The sequence below is a fragment of the Cherax quadricarinatus genome, chromosome 26 (genome assembly GCF_038502225.1).
Source record: "Cherax quadricarinatus isolate ZL_2023a chromosome 26, ASM3850222v1, whole genome shotgun sequence".
Taxonomy (NCBI): domain Eukaryota; kingdom Metazoa; phylum Arthropoda; class Malacostraca; order Decapoda; family Parastacidae; genus Cherax; species Cherax quadricarinatus.
Genome location: NC_091317.1, coordinates 39,067,970 through 39,084,521, shown reverse-complemented (window position 1 = coordinate 39,084,521; position 16,552 = coordinate 39,067,970). Strand labels below are relative to the sequence as shown.

The window sequence follows — 16,552 nt, the reverse complement described above, 5'->3', positions numbered from 1 at the left end:
GTATTTCACAGATGGTTCTGTCGACCCTGACAGGAAGAGAGCAGCAGCTGGACTGTACCACAATGGTCACACACAAAGCTGGCGACTCCCTGACCACTGCACGATCCTTCAAGCTGAGCTGGTGGCGATTCAGCATTGTCACATGTCCTACGACATACATGTTGACTCCACCTCTGCAATCAATGCCCTCTCCCATCCTCAACCACAGGATAATGATCACTTCATCACATCGATCCTGAGCATAATGACAGCCTTAGAAGCTCAGGGTAAGATCGACATTGAACTGGATGCAGCCAAGGCAGCCACAGATTATCCACATGTTGGTATTACTGTCCCCATCAGCCTACGCCAGACCAAACTGGTGGCTGCCAGAGCAATGTAACTTATGGGGGAGGTCCTAGGTGATACCCCATCTCAACAGTGGTACCGAACAGCGACTCAGGAAGAACCCCCTCCATATGATAGAAGCTGGTCCAGAGCGCAGTGTACCGCCATCCATCGGCTTCGTTTGGGCTTTCCTACAGCCAAGATGATAGTAGACAAGGCAGAGGAGATTTCCCAGCACTGCCAGCACGTTATCCAGCGCCCCCTAACACACTATCTCTTGGAGTGCCAAGCTACTGAGACACTCCATAGGCAACTAGTACTGATGTCCCCTCCCGAAGAAGACCCAGAGAGGACTGCGGCTACACTAGTGTACCATGGAGTCAACGAACCAGACAAGCTGTTGCCCATGATAACGTTATATCCTCCTCCTCGCTAGTGTCCACAGTTAGGAGTGCATACGGTGGTGTCGCTTATGAGACGCACCAGATGAAATAACCAGAACAGTGCTTGATCAGCATACGTTGCAACATTGCAGAAACCTTTCTCCTTCGGAAGCCAGACACGGGTCATCGCAAGATTAAGACCCGTGCCAAGACTCCGGTCTTGGCGAACATTATACATACATACATCAGAAGCTAGATGTTAACACACCTGCAGAGAATCTCCTGAGTCGTTCTGGCACTCGGGCTGTGGCCTGAGTCCCAGGAATGGCTCAATTGGAGTTGAAAGAGTCACCGCGCCATTTGTCATAGGGCTGTCCCCGTCACAGGGCTGTAAACGGTACATCACTTGTACCAACTGTGGCACTCCTTCGGGAGTCACAGCCGGGCCATCACATGAAGACCTGGGCCAGGACCCGTCCTGGCCAGGGTTTTTCCACCTCACTCCGTGCATATATATACCCTCTGTGTCTGTGTATTGTTTGTAACGGCTTGACAAAGCTCCTGGAGAGCGAAAAGTGTTGCCACAAAAATGTCACATTAGTTGCACTTGTGTCCTTGTACCTAAGATACTGTCGGTAATTCTACCAACATTATTACAAGGCTGGTCCTTACCGATACCACCCAGTTGATGATCCTTTCCTGATTTATAACACTGGAAGCCTCTCACCACTATGTCAGGTTTATATCTATGAGATGGACGAAGATCCAAGATGGTTATCACTTGTACGGTATCAGTCAAAAATATCGGTACCAGTCAAAAATATCGGTACCAGTCAAAAATATCTGAACCCCAAAGAATGGGATGAAACAGAACTGTGTATATACACTTAGAGATACACATTACATACCTGTCGGTGTAGATGCCTTGTGTTTTGAAATGTACTCAAATTATTTTTTGTACTGCTGTGAGTTAAGTTCTGCTTTAATAAGGCGAGTTTACAAATATTATATTTACATATCTGTAAAATGTAAGTATGAAGCTCTGAACGAGATCAACCAATTATAGTACAAATTATGATGTAAATTATATTATACCAGACATTCCAAATATTTGTTCCATTCTCTCTCTCATTATTAATGTCCCTACCACTCAACAGATGGCGCTTGGAGCATCATAAAGTGTAGGCAACTAACATAATTTGATAGTTCATCGTCACATTGAAAATATGTCTTGTTAACACTGCCAGAGTTTAGGCGGAGAGACAGTCCAGGTGAGTGGCCAGTTAGTGGTCAACTTACGTCTGAAGTCTGACTAAGATTGTCTGGTGTTGTCCGGTAAACTTGTCTTCATAATAATGGTAGGCTGTTTTTTATATACTACTACTCCTGACGTTGAGAGGCTGAAGTGATTGAGGTTTTGATGTTGAAGCAAGTTTGAACTTTAAACTACAATAAATTAAAGAACTTATTTGTCTTGTAGGTGGGGAGGGAGAAATTATTTGCAGCGTTGATTTTTTTTTTTAAGATTGACGTGAATGTTTCTAAATAAAAATTACCTACTTGTTTTTTATTTTTAAGCTTGCTTTCAACTTCATTATTAGGGCTGTATGACCCTCGTGGATTTAGCCCTTAGTTTCTCCTATAATCCATTGCATCGCTCCGTAGTTCTCATTTTAAGCTTCAAACGGAAACCAGCTTATAATGCTAGTGTTTCTTGGTTGACCTTAACTAGCGGCACTATTTTCTACATTCAGTTTCCCAGGCTGTCATGCACACAACAGTAATGTGCCTTAACATTTGTTTTTATTTGGCAGATGAACAAGGCAGTCAGTTTATTGGTGTTGATTATGGCCGTAATGGCTGCCTGGACCAATGCGCACATATGGAAACAAACACTGGCAGAGGCAAACCTAGAACCACAAAATGGAGATAAAATGATCAATGCCTCAAGCGGGAACACCACAGCCGGGAAGACAAAGATGACTGATGTTGCTAACACTACTTCTAACACTACTAAACATGGTGGAAATGAAACAAAGGTGGCTGATCTTCCACGTACTCTTCCCTTTCCTCCAATCCCTTTTTTAAGGTAACATTAATTAAGAACTTTAACTGTTTATGTAAAATCTTAAAATTCCTAAAATTAATTTCTTTTAACTCCTCAGGCGTAATGTGGCCTTCAGTGTGAGAAAAGCTTACAACCTTCAGGCAGTGTCACGCCTCAGGTTCCAGGTCAGTACTATGTACTATTACACTAAACTTACCATGAAATTTAATTATTACCCCGAAATGTGCTCTATATGCCACAACTTTTATGTAGTTGATGCGGTGTAATGTCTCTTAAAGTTTACTCCTTTATCCTAAAAATTTGAACAACACTTCGGGTTTTCACCAATTCTTCAGAAATTTTATGCACATCTTTAACCCTTAAACTGTCCAAGCAGATCTACGTTCACATGCGTAGTGCTCCAACAGTAGATCAGGTTTTTCTTTTAAATAATAAACTTGGATCACTATTTTAGGTTTTTCAAATGTAAAAAAAAAACTAGTTTTACATACTTTCAAATGTTGAGGAAAACTTCCTAAGTTTGGACAGTTCTAAAGGTTTAGTCTTAAGGTAGATTAATTTAAATTTTGGTTTGGATAGCTAAAAACTACTTGACTGCTCATGCTAAGTGCAGCACCAGTGTATGCCCCTCGCGGGTTTAGCGCTTACTTTATTAGTAAAACTAATGCTCTCTGGATAACTTTAATTTTAAGGCTTATTAAAAACATTGCTAGTTTCTCGTACCTTTCATATATTTTCACTAAATCTAGTGGTATTCAGTTTTCCACTTTAACCCCTCAAAGTTAAATCTGCTAGCTCCCTGAGGCAAGCCTGAATACCTTACTCCCCCCTCCCCCCACCACAGGCGCGCTCTATTAGTAAGGGTTTAACGCTTCCCCTTAATTACAAATTTTCACTTCCAGGAAGTAGTGAGCAACATCGGAGGCGGCTGGAACCACGCTGCTGATGAATTTGTTGCTCAGTACAACGGTGGTTATTACTTCAGCTTCCACGCAGTTGGTGCCAGGAACAGGGACTTCACGTAAGTATATTTAAAAGCATTTATGCACTCCTAAACTGTTTTTTCACGTATTTACGCACCATGCTCACTCCAGACTTAAGTAAATTAAAACCCCATTGTGAGAATCCTAACCTGCCGCTGCACTCGCAGTATAGTACTTTAAAGTATGCAAGCTTCAAAATTCAGATTAAGTTGCTTAGTCTAATGATCCGGGTCTCATTATTCGTAGCTTTCCTCGTGCTGTGTTTGTAAAGCGGCATATATAGGCGTATCATGAGGGCATAACTTTTTACAAAAGAGCGTTCCTACCTTAATTTACCTTTTCCACAAAGGTATTAGAGGAAGTACCTCGTACAATTGTTTGACTTTCAGTAACTCTTTTCATTGATGCACACGGAATAGAACTGTTTCCTGGATGGAAGCGTGGTTGACAGGCAGCAGTTTGCATCATTGGGGAGAAATCGGTGGGTACGCATCACGAATGGCGTTCCACTAGTGTTGGGCCACTTCACAATTTATGTAACTACATTGACGAGGGGAAAAAATAACTAAAGCAAAGTTTGCTGGCGATACCAAAATGTCTCTAAATTCATTGACATTAGAGCACTACAGGAAGATTCGACCACTGATGCAATAGTCGAAGTGGCAGATCCAAATTAATGTAAACCACAAGCTATTTTTAAACCTTACACACGAAAATGACTAGATCTTTTTACTAATTGCAGGAAGAATTAGTTGGCAGTAATCTGAAACATAAGTGCAAAAGTGTTCGCAATTTAGGTAACAGAATTCTTCTCTTCATATAAGAGAATAAGAGCCCTCGGGTTGTTAAACTGTCTAGTTAGGCCTAATTTAGAATGTACTGGTTTTGGTCACCGTATTACCTAACATAAATGCACTGAAAGTACAGTAGAGGATTAAAAAGTTTGTCCCATGTCTCGGATGAAGATTTGCAGAGCTGTGAATCTGCACTCTAGAAAGCCCTAGAATTACGTAAGGGGGGGGGGGAGATGCGAGCTAAGGTGCATAGCTGGAAAACTAGAATGAAGGGTACGTAAATAGCGTGCTGAAAATACCTAGCAAAGAACACTCTAAGCAATTGTTTTAAATTGGAAAAGTTCAAATTCGGGGAGAATATAAGAGCACTCGTATATTAAGTTGTGGATGATGGGAACTAACTCGGTACTATAATTGGAAATAAGATTAGTTTTAAAAATAGGTTAAATACAATAGTGTTGGACCTGACTAGGCGAGGCATTGGTTGAAGTGAAGAGACTTCAACCTGCCTAGCATGGGCTAGCAGGCTTACTGCAGTGATCCTTGGTTTATTTACACTGGACTAACCTACTTCTGATAAGTGAAACATGCCTTCACAAATTTAATGTTGCTCTTGGCTCTTCCTCTAAAGTACATGTGCTCTATTGTTTTTACCTTTTAGTTTTTATACCGGTTATCACGTGGAAAGTATTTTAAAAATTTTAAGTGTCTTTGATAAACTAGGCAAGCATTTTAACATTACCACACAACGTTAACCAGGGTAATTGTTTCGAAACAGAAGAAACTTTAATCTTAATAGATTAAGAACTTTACCTGGAATGCCCTATGCCAGTTCTCCGAGCATTGCTAGGGGAAGTGTAAATATTCCAAACACCTTCGGGGGACTTTAGCTAGAGTTGGTCACTACCACGCTGGCGAGATTAATCTGAACTTTAATTTGTAGTCAGTGGTGCCCATGTTAACTTTCCTGTTTAAAAAATCTAGATGCTTAATCTTTCTGTAGCCAGCTAACCTAGTGGCTAACACGTCGGTCACTTCTGTCTCCGCGAGTTCAGTCCCCACCCGTACCATGCTTTCCCAAAGCACTAGCTTAGTGGTTAATAAGAAGGTAGTTTTGAATCAGACCCGTTCTCCAGGAAAAAGTAGTGCTTACGGAAAGTACTAGAGCAGAGTGGGGAGGGCCCTAGAGTAGTTTACTCAGTTAGAGATAAGAGACGGTGTGGGAGGGGCAGTAGTCCTTTGAAAGGTTGGAGAGAGGAATGAATTGTGCAAGGCCGAAGGGAAGGGGGGGGGGGGGCGAGAGCTTGTCATTAAACAGTTCATCACTTTCTAAGTGATGGACTGAAACTCCAGGCCGAGACTGATTACCTCAAACTCTGCTTGTACCCTTCCAATTTGTATTGGACTGAAGCTGTGGCGAAAAGTTTCTGAAATAGATTCCCAGAAGTTTGTCTTCAACTTGTCGATTTTAAACCATTTATCAAAAGCCTTCAGATGACTTGACAAGTTGTTGGATAATAATGGAGAAAAGTTCTTTTTGAACTGACGGCTTGAAACTTCCCTTTCAAAGGGAACTGGTGAATAAAACTACGGAAAATAGTAACTTTACTTCCAGTACTCTCAAAGCTTGTTACCTGAAGTCTGCAGCTTGAGGCTGCAGACACTTCAGGTATAATTTTCCCCCGAATTTAGTGGATTAGTTGTGAAGGATCTGCCAGCTATGGGCCAATAGGCCTACTGCAGTGTTCAACCTTAGTACTTTTAAATCTAAAGGAATCTCTGCTGGTACCTGGCCAGACTTGTAAGTCATGAAACTAAATCATAGCTTAGTCATAAGCTTTCCATGCTTAAAGCAGTAGCTGTACTTTGTTGCCTAGCAGTGGCGTTGCTAGGCTTGGTGTCCCACCTGTGAAATCAGCGGGGATATCTGGAGTTTCTGGAGAGTTCCGGGGGTCAACGCCCCCGCGGCTCGGTCTGTGACCAGGCCTCCTTAGGTCAGTGTCCCAGGATGCGACCCACACCAGTCGACTAACACCCAGGTACCCATTTTACTGATGGGGAACATAGACAACAGGTGGAAAGAAACACGTCCAATGTTTCTACTTTGGCTGGGAATCGAACCCAGGCCCTCACCGTGTGAAGCGAGAGCGTTAACCACCAGGCCACTAGGGGAGTAAACTCAAATTGCGTCACTACTGCATGCCCAGTGACTAATGCTTCTCAACGAGAACTTTTAGCCTTCATAAACAGAACAGGGGAATATTTAATTTTAAGCAAATCGTAATGAGGAAACACTAATACCACAGTAAATGAAAGATCCTAAATTAAAAAAAAAAAAACTTTCACGCTAGTTGATTTAACCTTTAGTACCGGAAACTTCTCGATCTGGTTTTGAATTGCCTTGCCTTCAACACAACATAAAAAACAAACACTGCAGCGGGCCTGTTGGCCCATACTAGGCAGGTCCTTTAAAATTCGTGCCACTAACTAAACATTTGCCCAACCCAATTTTCAATGCGAAGTCATTAAAAAATCCATGATTTTTTCCCTATAAGCCTATTCGTACTATTCAGCTTGCATTGTTGCAGCACTTTGGGCATTAATCACTTCTAAAGGCTCTGCCTGGCAACTAGCCACCCCCCTCCCATCCTTACGACTCATTGTTGACTATTGTATATCTTTCAGATGTCTTTACACCTAAGACTACAGGTAGTGCCATAAATATCTGATTTAAGGGTTGCTTAAGGGTTAACTATTTTTCCTAAAAGCTTTAAGGAAGAATTCGTGAATCTGCACACTGTTCTTAGTCAGTTGGCTGACAAATAAAATGGAGCCTCCCTTTCCCTAGTTGTACCTAAACTTTTGAGGTTAGTTTCCCCCCATACAGCAGCTTGAAAAAAATAAATGGTAAAGTTCTGGTTAGTTTCGCAAATACCTTCAACTGTGGGGCAAACTGGCGCTGAAAAGTTGTGTACTGGAGAAGTCTACCGGTCACTATAGTTAATTTGGGGTATAGAAACCTTGCTAAGGTAGTTTGTAAGAGCACAAGAGAAAATGTAGGAAAAAAAGCAAAGAAATCTAGAAAATGACTAATGTAAAGTATACAGGAAAACTAAAGTCCCTCAAATTTAAAGAGGATGATGCAGACACGTCAGTACTAAACTGTCAAAGGAAAAGTACTAACCAGATTACACAAATGACCATGTGTGTGAAGTTTAGTTTCAAAGTTGTGAGGAAGCTGAAGTGGGTAGTTATTTCTAGCAGTTTCCTCCTGTCTGACAAGGCTCTAAAAATTGTGAAGCACGTTTTCTTGTTAAAACTATTTGTATAAATATTCCTTTTATACCCATCTCTAAAAGCTTTCCTCTTCAAGGGGGGGATCCTTGGCGTGGTGAAGAGGCTCTTGGTCTGATGAATTAGATCTGTTGGTCTCCTTCCTCAGACCGAACCTAATTACCCCCATTCCCTATCCCATGCTCCCTTTTTTTTTTTTCCTTTCCTCCTGCTCCCCACCCTTCCCTTTTGCCCTTTTTGGCCTTTGGTATTTTTTTTTCCCCACAGGCACGCTAGTTCCTAGGTAGGGGAAAGGGTACCAGGGTCCATCCCATTCCGTTGAGGTTCTTGGTGGCGTAGTTTGCTGTGGAATCTGGATTGCCTGGGGATGTCCCGATCCTCTCTGGTATCCCGGAGAGATACCGGGCGACGGGTGTATCTCTGGAAGCCACCTTTCGGATTCCGGGGGTGGTGGCCGAAGGAGGTATGCTTTGTGGCGGATTTCCGTACGCCCTCTTTTGTCCACCGAGGTAGCTCGGCAGATGTGAGGTTGCTATCCCAGATTGCCGGTTTACTGGCATGATGGGTAAAGTATGGCACGGGTTCAATGCTGCATCTGCGGTGCTGAGGTCCTCTTGGGTGCGGAGGGAGATTTCTGGCCCTTTCATTCCTCCTAGGAACTATCCCTCCCCGGTCCCCCCCTTTTTAATTATTTTTTATTAAAGTAACCTAACCATGGCAGCCCTAGTCCATGAACCTGCTACCCCCGGGCCCCTTGATACCACACCCCGTTCTGACCCCGCCTCATCTTTGGACCACTCTTCAGACACTCCTCGTGCCTCTGTACCTCTTGCCGGTGCAGTTTCCTCGCCCACTTGAGGTACCGAGGCCTCGACTGACTCCTTCAATTTATCTGACCTTCGCTCTGACTATGCTTCCGGCCTCTCCCTCTATGGTGGGGCAATTTTCGAATAGCCGGCCCGTTCCACGTCGGACCAACTCTGGTCCCACGCCTAAACGACAATTGCCTGCTGATGATACTTCTCCACCTTCTCGTTCTTCTCAGAAAAGATCGACACGTCCTTCACTACCTTTCCACGCTCGGTTTCAGACTGCACAATGGACTAAATTCTTCACTTTACGACCGACTTCCTCTACTGCCTATCTTTCTGACCACAGTATTGGCAAGGCACTCCTATGCCATGTTGGTAAAGATAGCTCTTTTCATGCTCTTAAGAGCGGTACGTGCATCACCGTACAGAATGCTACCCAGGCTCATGAGCTTTCTCCCATATCGATACTGTTCCTGTCACTATTGGAAAAACATCATTCCCTCAATTCTAGTAGTGGTAGTCATTCTGCCCCATACCATAATTCAACAAAATTTCCAGACATGTGGCACCTACATTCTTGAACAGCTGGAACTCCAAGATCTCCCAATCCTCAAGGTAGACACTTATGTTCTTCCTGCCCGTGGGCGGAGACTGTACCCTAGCAATGTGGCTCGTTTAACTTTTGACAGCAGTGAACTCCATCCTCAGTTTATGTAGCAGGACATCGGTTAAAAGTTGGAAAGGTGATCCCTACACAGCAAGTATAGAAATTGCTGGCGATTTGGCCATCCAGCAAAATATTGCAGATCTATCGCCGAATGCCAGGTCTGTGGTGCCGATGACCATTCTAATGTCTTGCAATCAACCTCCCTCTTGCCTTAATTGTCATGAGGCTCACCCTTCGTACTCTTGCCGTTGTCAAGTCTACTTAAACGAGCGGAAAATGTTACCTTAGGCAGAAGGTCTCCCTTATGCCATGGCAGTTTCTCCCGCCTCCAAGGGAGACTACCTTGTGTTTCTTATTCCCTGTTTCAAAACTTCCCCCCCCACTTCTGGGATCCCATCTTCTGCAACCACCTCTGTGGTTACCTCTCCCATAGTCACTCCTGTATCTAATTCTTTTGCTGTCCTAGGCTCAGACTTCCCTACTTCAACGCCTGTCTGATCTCTTAGTGTTCTCCCTCGCAAGCCTCAGTAGCGACGAGATCTCGTATGACACCTCCTAATCGTCCCTCTACTTCTCAAAAGCAAAAAAGGTCTGTTAACACCTACCCATCTTCCACCTCATTACCTTCCCTGTCTGTACCTGGTTCTTCCCCTCTAACTGGCTGTTAAAAGTGTAGAGGTTCACCCTCCTCGTACTGTACCTTCCTCCCCTGTTCCTCCCAAGTTTCTTCCTCTTCTGCCACCTCCCAGGTTTCTGCCTCTTCTGTCCCCTTCCACGCTTCAGTTCCCTCCACCCTATCGGGGGGGGGGGCCCCCTTACCTTGGTACAGTCCATTAGTTCCAATCTTTACTCATCCTCCCCCCTACAATTTCCAATATTCTCCCATACAACATATCTGAATTCCGAAATACTTGAAGCAATCTCTGAATATATTGCAGAGACCAAACCATCAATGGACACTGATCCACCCTCCGTTCCTTCTCTCTGCTCCATCTGCACAACTTTCTTCACAGCGCACTATTCCTTCGCTGCCTGAAAGTTTTCCGCTGCTTCCGCATGTGGACTTTTCTAACCCCCTCTAGTCCGTAGGAACCCTTACCTGCGGATTTCAGGTATCTTTATCATTGCCAATCGTGGCCTATTTACAGTGGCATATATATGCAGCCTCAGGGGTAATCAGGGTGAGCTTCAGATGTTACTCTCCCAGTTTCCCCCCTGTTGGTGTTTGCTTACAGGAACCAAAATTAAACTGCTGTTATCTCTCCCATCTCGGGCTATAATTTATTGTATTCTTCCAATCCTTTTTCCTGATGGGACCTTTAATGAAAGTGCCCTTCTACGCACTGATATTCCGTACCATCAGCTATTTGTTCGTACTTCGCTGCATTACACAGCAGCCTGTATCCACTTGCATAGGTGGTATACGCTCTGTTTATCTCCTTCTCAGGCATTATCTATTCCGGATATTGCGTTTGTTTCATTACCGCCACCGATTCTGTTACTTGGTGATTTTAATGCCCACCATTTCCTCTGGGGGTGGTCTCACTGTGATTCCCGTGGCATTCAGAGGCTTTTCTTGCCACCCCCCCCCTGCACGTTTTAAATACAGGTACTCTCCCATTTTTGATCCTCTGACTTGCTCTTGCATAGATCTATCAGTCTGCTCTTCCTCCACCATTAGATGTAACTTGGTCTGTTCTCCCGGACTTGCATGACTGCAATAATTTCCCAATCTTTCTTACTTCCCCTTCATATTCACCACCTTCGCATCCCACGCTAGCAATTTGATCAGGCAAATTGGAACCTTTACTCACGCCTGTTTTTAGAGGTGTTCCTTCTTCGTCCTCCATCGATGAGCTTTTACACCTCTTCTCGTCCTCCATTTTTAACCGCAGCTTCTAATTGTATACCCCAAACTTCGGGCAGGCATTCTCAGAAATGCATGTCTTGGTGGTCTCCTGCTTGTGCTCGTGCAGTACGTTTGAAACTCGCTGCATGGGGCAGATACCGGTACAATAGAACCACGGAGAGACTTCTTGATTTTAAGCAGAAGCGTGCGATCGCTCGCAGTGTCATCAGTGACTCTAAACGCACTTGCTGGTGAGATTGTCTCCACCATCACCTCTGCTTCCTGAGTGCAGTCTGGGAAAAGTACGAAAACTGGGTGGTAAATATTCTGACCCGGCTCCTGTTCTGCAGGTTGCCGGTGTTGATATAGCAAACCCACTAGATGTTGCCAATGAAATTGGCAATCTGGTCCGTATTTCTCAGGGACTCCATCTATGCCCCCGATTTCTTTCCTCAGTATGCCAGAGTTAGCACCCTTGGACTTTTCTTCTCAGAAGAACAGTATAATGTGCCTTTTACACTTAAAGAACTGGAGGAAACACTCGGCTTGCTGATCATCGGCAGCTGGGCCCGACGACGTTCATATTCGTATGCTACAACATTTACATCAGTCGGCCCTTGCAGTCCTATTATGCCTTTACAATCTTACTTGGTCACAAGGAGTTCTTCCACAGCTGTGGAAATCCGCCATTGTTCTCCCTTTCTGCAAACCAGGCACTACAGGACATGAAGCCTCCCACTATCGTCCCATTGCTGTTACCAGTGTAGTTTGCAAAGTGATGGAACGCCTAGTAAATAAAGTTTAGCGTGGTATTTAGACACAAGTCTCTCCACTCGTCAATATGGCTTTCGTAAGGGACGGTCTACCATAGACCCCTTACTACGCTTGGATACGTATGTTCGTAATGCCTTTGCGAATAACTACTCGGTTATTGCCATTTTTTGACCTTGAAGGCATATGACAACTTGGAGGGCTAATTTTATAGCCCAAGCCCACTCCTTGGGCCTTAGAGGCAATCTACCATCCTTCATTAAGAACTTTTTAACTGACAGGCATTTCCGTGTTCGGGTTAATGTGCTCTCCCCGGACTTTATCCAAGCTGAAGGTGTCCCCCAGGGATGCGTTCTGAGCACACTTTTTCTCCTTGAAATTAAAGATTTGGTCTAGTCTTCCATCCAATATTTGATCACTGTTGATTACTTCGCTATTGCCTGTGCAGGCGCTGACTGTCGCCTCATTAGTTTCTCTCCAGCATGTAATCGACAGTTTCCAACTGCACCACCACACTAGTTTAAATTTTCCAGCACTAAAACCCACCAAATTACTTTCACTAGATGCTCTCATCTCTGATCATCCTTCGTACCTCTATGGCTCCTGTATCCCTTAATGTGTTACAGTAAATTTTCTGGGCCTCCTCTTTGACCGTAGGTTATCCTGGAAACCTCGCATTACCTCTGTCACAGCCAGCTGAACCTTCTTAAAACCCTTGCTCATCATTCATAGGGAGCTGATCGTCGAACCCTCCTTCGCCTACATTCCACCCTCATTTTATCGAAAATTGATTATGGTGACCAGTTTTATTCAGCGGCATCTCCTGCTACTCTAGCCTTAACCTCCATTAATCACCAAGGATTACGTTTATGCCTTCGTGCTTTTTGCTATTCCCCTGTCGAGAGCCTCTATGCAAAAGCGAACGTTCCATCCTTATCCAATAGCCGTGATGCCCATTGCCTTCGCTACTATGTACGTTCTCATGATCTCCGCAATCCTTCCATTTATAGTGGTCACTGATATTAGTAGACATTCTTTATTTGTTCTCCGCACCTGTTTACTCCGTCCCTTCTCTCTTCGCCTTCATTCGCTCTTGTCTTCTCTTCAATTACCACCTTTCTATGTTAATGTAGCATCTCACTTTTCCCTACCCCCTTGGGAAGTTCCAGCTGTTAATCTGTTTTCTCTCCCTTGCTCGAAAGCCCAACTGTCTACGGTCGCTTCCCGCTCTTTTTCTTTACCACTTCCACTCTTTCTCATGCCATTGCTGTGTACACAGATGGCTCGGTCTTCTGATGGCGTAGGATTCGCAGCAGTTTCCGGACAACGTCGTACGCGGGCATTTACTATCTTCGGCTAGTATCTTTACTGCAGAGTTGTATGCCATCCTTGCAGCACTTATCTGTATTGCATCTATGCCTATCATTTGTGATTTTCACTCCCTTATAGCTTTACAGGCTATACAGAAATTTGATACACCTCACCCCTTAAGTCCTCCATATCCAACTTTGGCTACGCCGCATCTTTACCAAGCATAAAGATTGTTTTTTGTAGGCAGATACTGTTGCACGGTCAGCAGTACATGACCTACCAGTTTCATAGAGGTATTCCATATCTTCCCACCTTCACACCAGTTGGCAAGAACGTTGGTCTACTATGCTCGGCAACGAACTTCAATCTATTAAACAGTATAGGTTACTGGCCGTCTTATCACCAATGTCGAGGTGGAGAGACTACTCTCCCGTCTTCGCATTGGCCATACCAGTCTTGCGCGTGGATCTCATGAAGAGGCGCCCTGCTCCTGTGAGAATTGCCAAGCTCCATTATCAGTCAGCCACATTCTGTTGGACTGCCCACTTTATCAACGAGCACGCAGAATTTACCTCCGTCGTAGTCTTCGCTCCGCTGCTCTATACCTTCCCTTCTCGCTGATGGACCCACTTTTCATCCGGACTCTGACTTTTTGACGACTGATTGACTTCACAAATTCTGATACCTTCAGCCCTTTCTTCAATCTCTTGCTGCCCTCAACCCCCGTACTATCCCCTGCCCCGCTGTTTTCTGAAACATACCGATCATCCCTCCCTTCTGCCATCCAATACCCTCTTCCAATACCCTTCCTTCCCTACCCTGCAGCGCTGTATAGCCCTTGTGGCTTAGTGCTTATTTTTGATTATAATTTTTCTATTTAGCCAAGCCAATCTAGTGTCTTAAGATTTTTCTTACTGGTTGCGTGGGTAAAGGGGAAAGGGATCCTGGACATACACTTCAACATGGAAACTGCAAAACCATTACCATCTACTCGGCAATAACGTAGCCTCTCCTATCAGCTAGGCCTTCTTGCCACCTCCCCCCCCCCCCGATACTTTCCCTCTTTACCTACACTAACGTGGTTTAGGGTAGCACCCATTGTTTGGTAGACTAGGCAGATTACTTCCCCTCCCCATTTCTGAAATTGCCACAAATAACCTAGTTATTCCAGTGATACCTGCCATCAGGTAAGGTGGAACATCTTTAAGTATGCCACATCTGATTGGCAAGGCATCACGATATTTTACTTCAGCATATGCAATCTTGGGCTACACGAGCACAAGTATACAGGGATATCTTTTACCATTTATTAATCATAAACCTTGACCCTAATCTTTCTAGTTAAGTATTCTCGTTGAATGAGACTTCATCTGAAAATCTATTGCTTTCCTAAACCATTTTATATTTACTCTAAATACCTCTCATACTTAAATCTAATTAAATGCCACTCTTCTGCCTCTTGAATCGAAAATATAAATGTCCCTATTCTCGAGGAATATAGCGCTTGTTCCTAGAACAGACCCGATAACACATTTATATATCGCACTATTTTTTTTGTAGCAATTTATATCAAAGCACCTGAACTTTACTCCCATATTGTCCTTACCTTAATAGGCGTTATGGAAGTTTCCCTACTGAACTACTAAACCTGAGCTTTACAGGTGTAATTATAAATTTCCTTAAATCTGGAAAATTAGTGTGGAAGGCGACTTCCGCTCCCTTATTCTTAGGACTAAAAGTTGTCACGATTGAATTTGAATGTCCGGATTTCATAGCTGTAAATGCCATTGCGTTGGCTTTAATCTGCTGAAAGCCAAGACATTTAACTTCAAAACAAATTCACACCTTCACCAGACTGTTTAACCTTAATTGCTTAGTTTTCAGGTTTCTCAAATGTATTCCTAAATCTTCCTGTCTAATCTGCAATCTGCTTTACCATGGATCTGCTATAACGCTACCTAGCTAAATTTCGGGTTAGTGCAAATGTCCACCTGGCTTGAAGCATTGTGCTTATTGGAAGATTAACGCAGACGCTGGCGTCCAGATGCTGGACCCTCCTGATTTTTGTGCTGTCAAACTTTGGCTTTGATTTTATCCCTTGGGCATTGAATACTTAACTTCCAACCCCCCCTCGTAATTACCTTTGCTAATCTCATCGGTCATGATTACTAGGTTCACTGCGAGATTCCTCGCTAGCTTCATTGGTTCTTGCTCTCCTGGGCCCAGTATACTTGGCCTTATGATCACCGCTATTTTTGTGTACTCGGAAAGGTGTTCAGCTGGTTCCTGGTCAATGTTCTGGCAAAACGATTGCAGAAATTCTGCAAATCTTTCCTACTTGAATTACCCTTGTAGGTTTAGCGCTTCATAATAAGTTTGTCCTACTTAAACCTCTACACACTTAAGACCTGTTTTTTCAGGGAGGGGGGGGGACAAATATAGGGACCTCAATTAACTATAAATGAAAAGATGTAGAATGTCAAAGCTAAATTTTTGTCCCTCCCCTTCTCCAACTTGTTTCCTACGGTGAACAGATAACCAAGGTTTGTCCATGGTTTTATTTTTAATTACCGGGAGCTATTATAAACTTAGCCATGGCAATTTGGTGGGTTTTAGCTTTAACCTTATTTTTTTTTCCCTGGTTTGTTTCATATAATCACTCCTGGTGAAGAACTAATGCTTAAATTCATGCGATGGTTTGAATAGATAAAGCGTATAACTTCATCTTTTTCCTTCGGTATACTGCACGACCGTCAAATATCCTTTAACTTTTGATTTTACAGACTGGCTCTCATGAAGAATGGCATATATCAAGTTACTGCTTATGGTACCGAGAGAAGCTTTGAGCATGGGTCAAATTCAGTCTTTCTGGACTTGCATAATGAAGACAGGATCTTTCTAGAACTTCAGCAAGGCAGCATTTACGAGCATCCTGGTGACGAGGCTTACACCACTTTAACTGGATTTCTTCTCTTTGAATACTAAGCCTTTTCTAGTGTCCAAATTTGTAATTGAGTTTAACCAGTTGCAATAAATTTTAACGGTTACTTGGTTTTTATTTGTAACAGTGGCCAGTCTTCAGCCTTGGCTCAAGGGGGACAAGAGCTCCTAGACTTAAATTGATCTGAGGAATAGAACACTTGTCTTCCTCCAACCGAACCTAACAATCCCTATCTTCCTTTCCAATGTTTGGCCTTTATTCTCTTCTAAATTCTAGCTCCTAGGTTTCAAAGGGTGTAATTGTCCTTCCCATTCCCTTTAGGTCCTTGGTGTTTGCTGTGGAATCTGCCTAG

At 43.6% G+C, this 16,552-nt stretch overlaps 1 protein-coding gene across 1 annotated transcript; it reads left to right on the top strand.

The window, feature by feature from the left end:
* The first annotated feature begins 1,956 nt into the window (after positions 1-1,956).
* On the top strand, positions 1,957-16,306 carry LOC128697984 (cerebellin-2-like). Its single transcript, XM_053789968.1, has 5 exons — positions 1,957-2,068; positions 2,525-2,799; positions 2,876-2,942; positions 3,681-3,799; positions 16,043-16,306. Exons 1-5 carry the CDS (start codon positions 2,066-2,068, stop codon positions 16,242-16,244), a joined length of 666 nt encoding a protein of 221 aa, XP_053645943.1. The 5' UTR covers positions 1,957-2,065; the 3' UTR covers positions 16,245-16,306.
* The last annotated feature ends 246 nt before the right edge of the window (positions 16,307-16,552 follow it).

What these genes read in the sequence shown, in the direction of transcription:
- LOC128697984 (XM_053789968.1), top strand. An exon ending in CCTCCAATCCCTTTTTTAAG is followed by an intron (nt 2,800 to 2,875) that starts GTAACATTAATT and finishes TTAACTCCTCAG; the next exon opens with GCGTAATGTGGCCTTCAGTG. An exon ending in GCCAGGAACAGGGACTTCAC is followed by an intron (nt 3,800 to 16,042) that starts GTAAGTATATTT and finishes TTGATTTTACAG; the next exon opens with ACTGGCTCTCATGAAGAATG.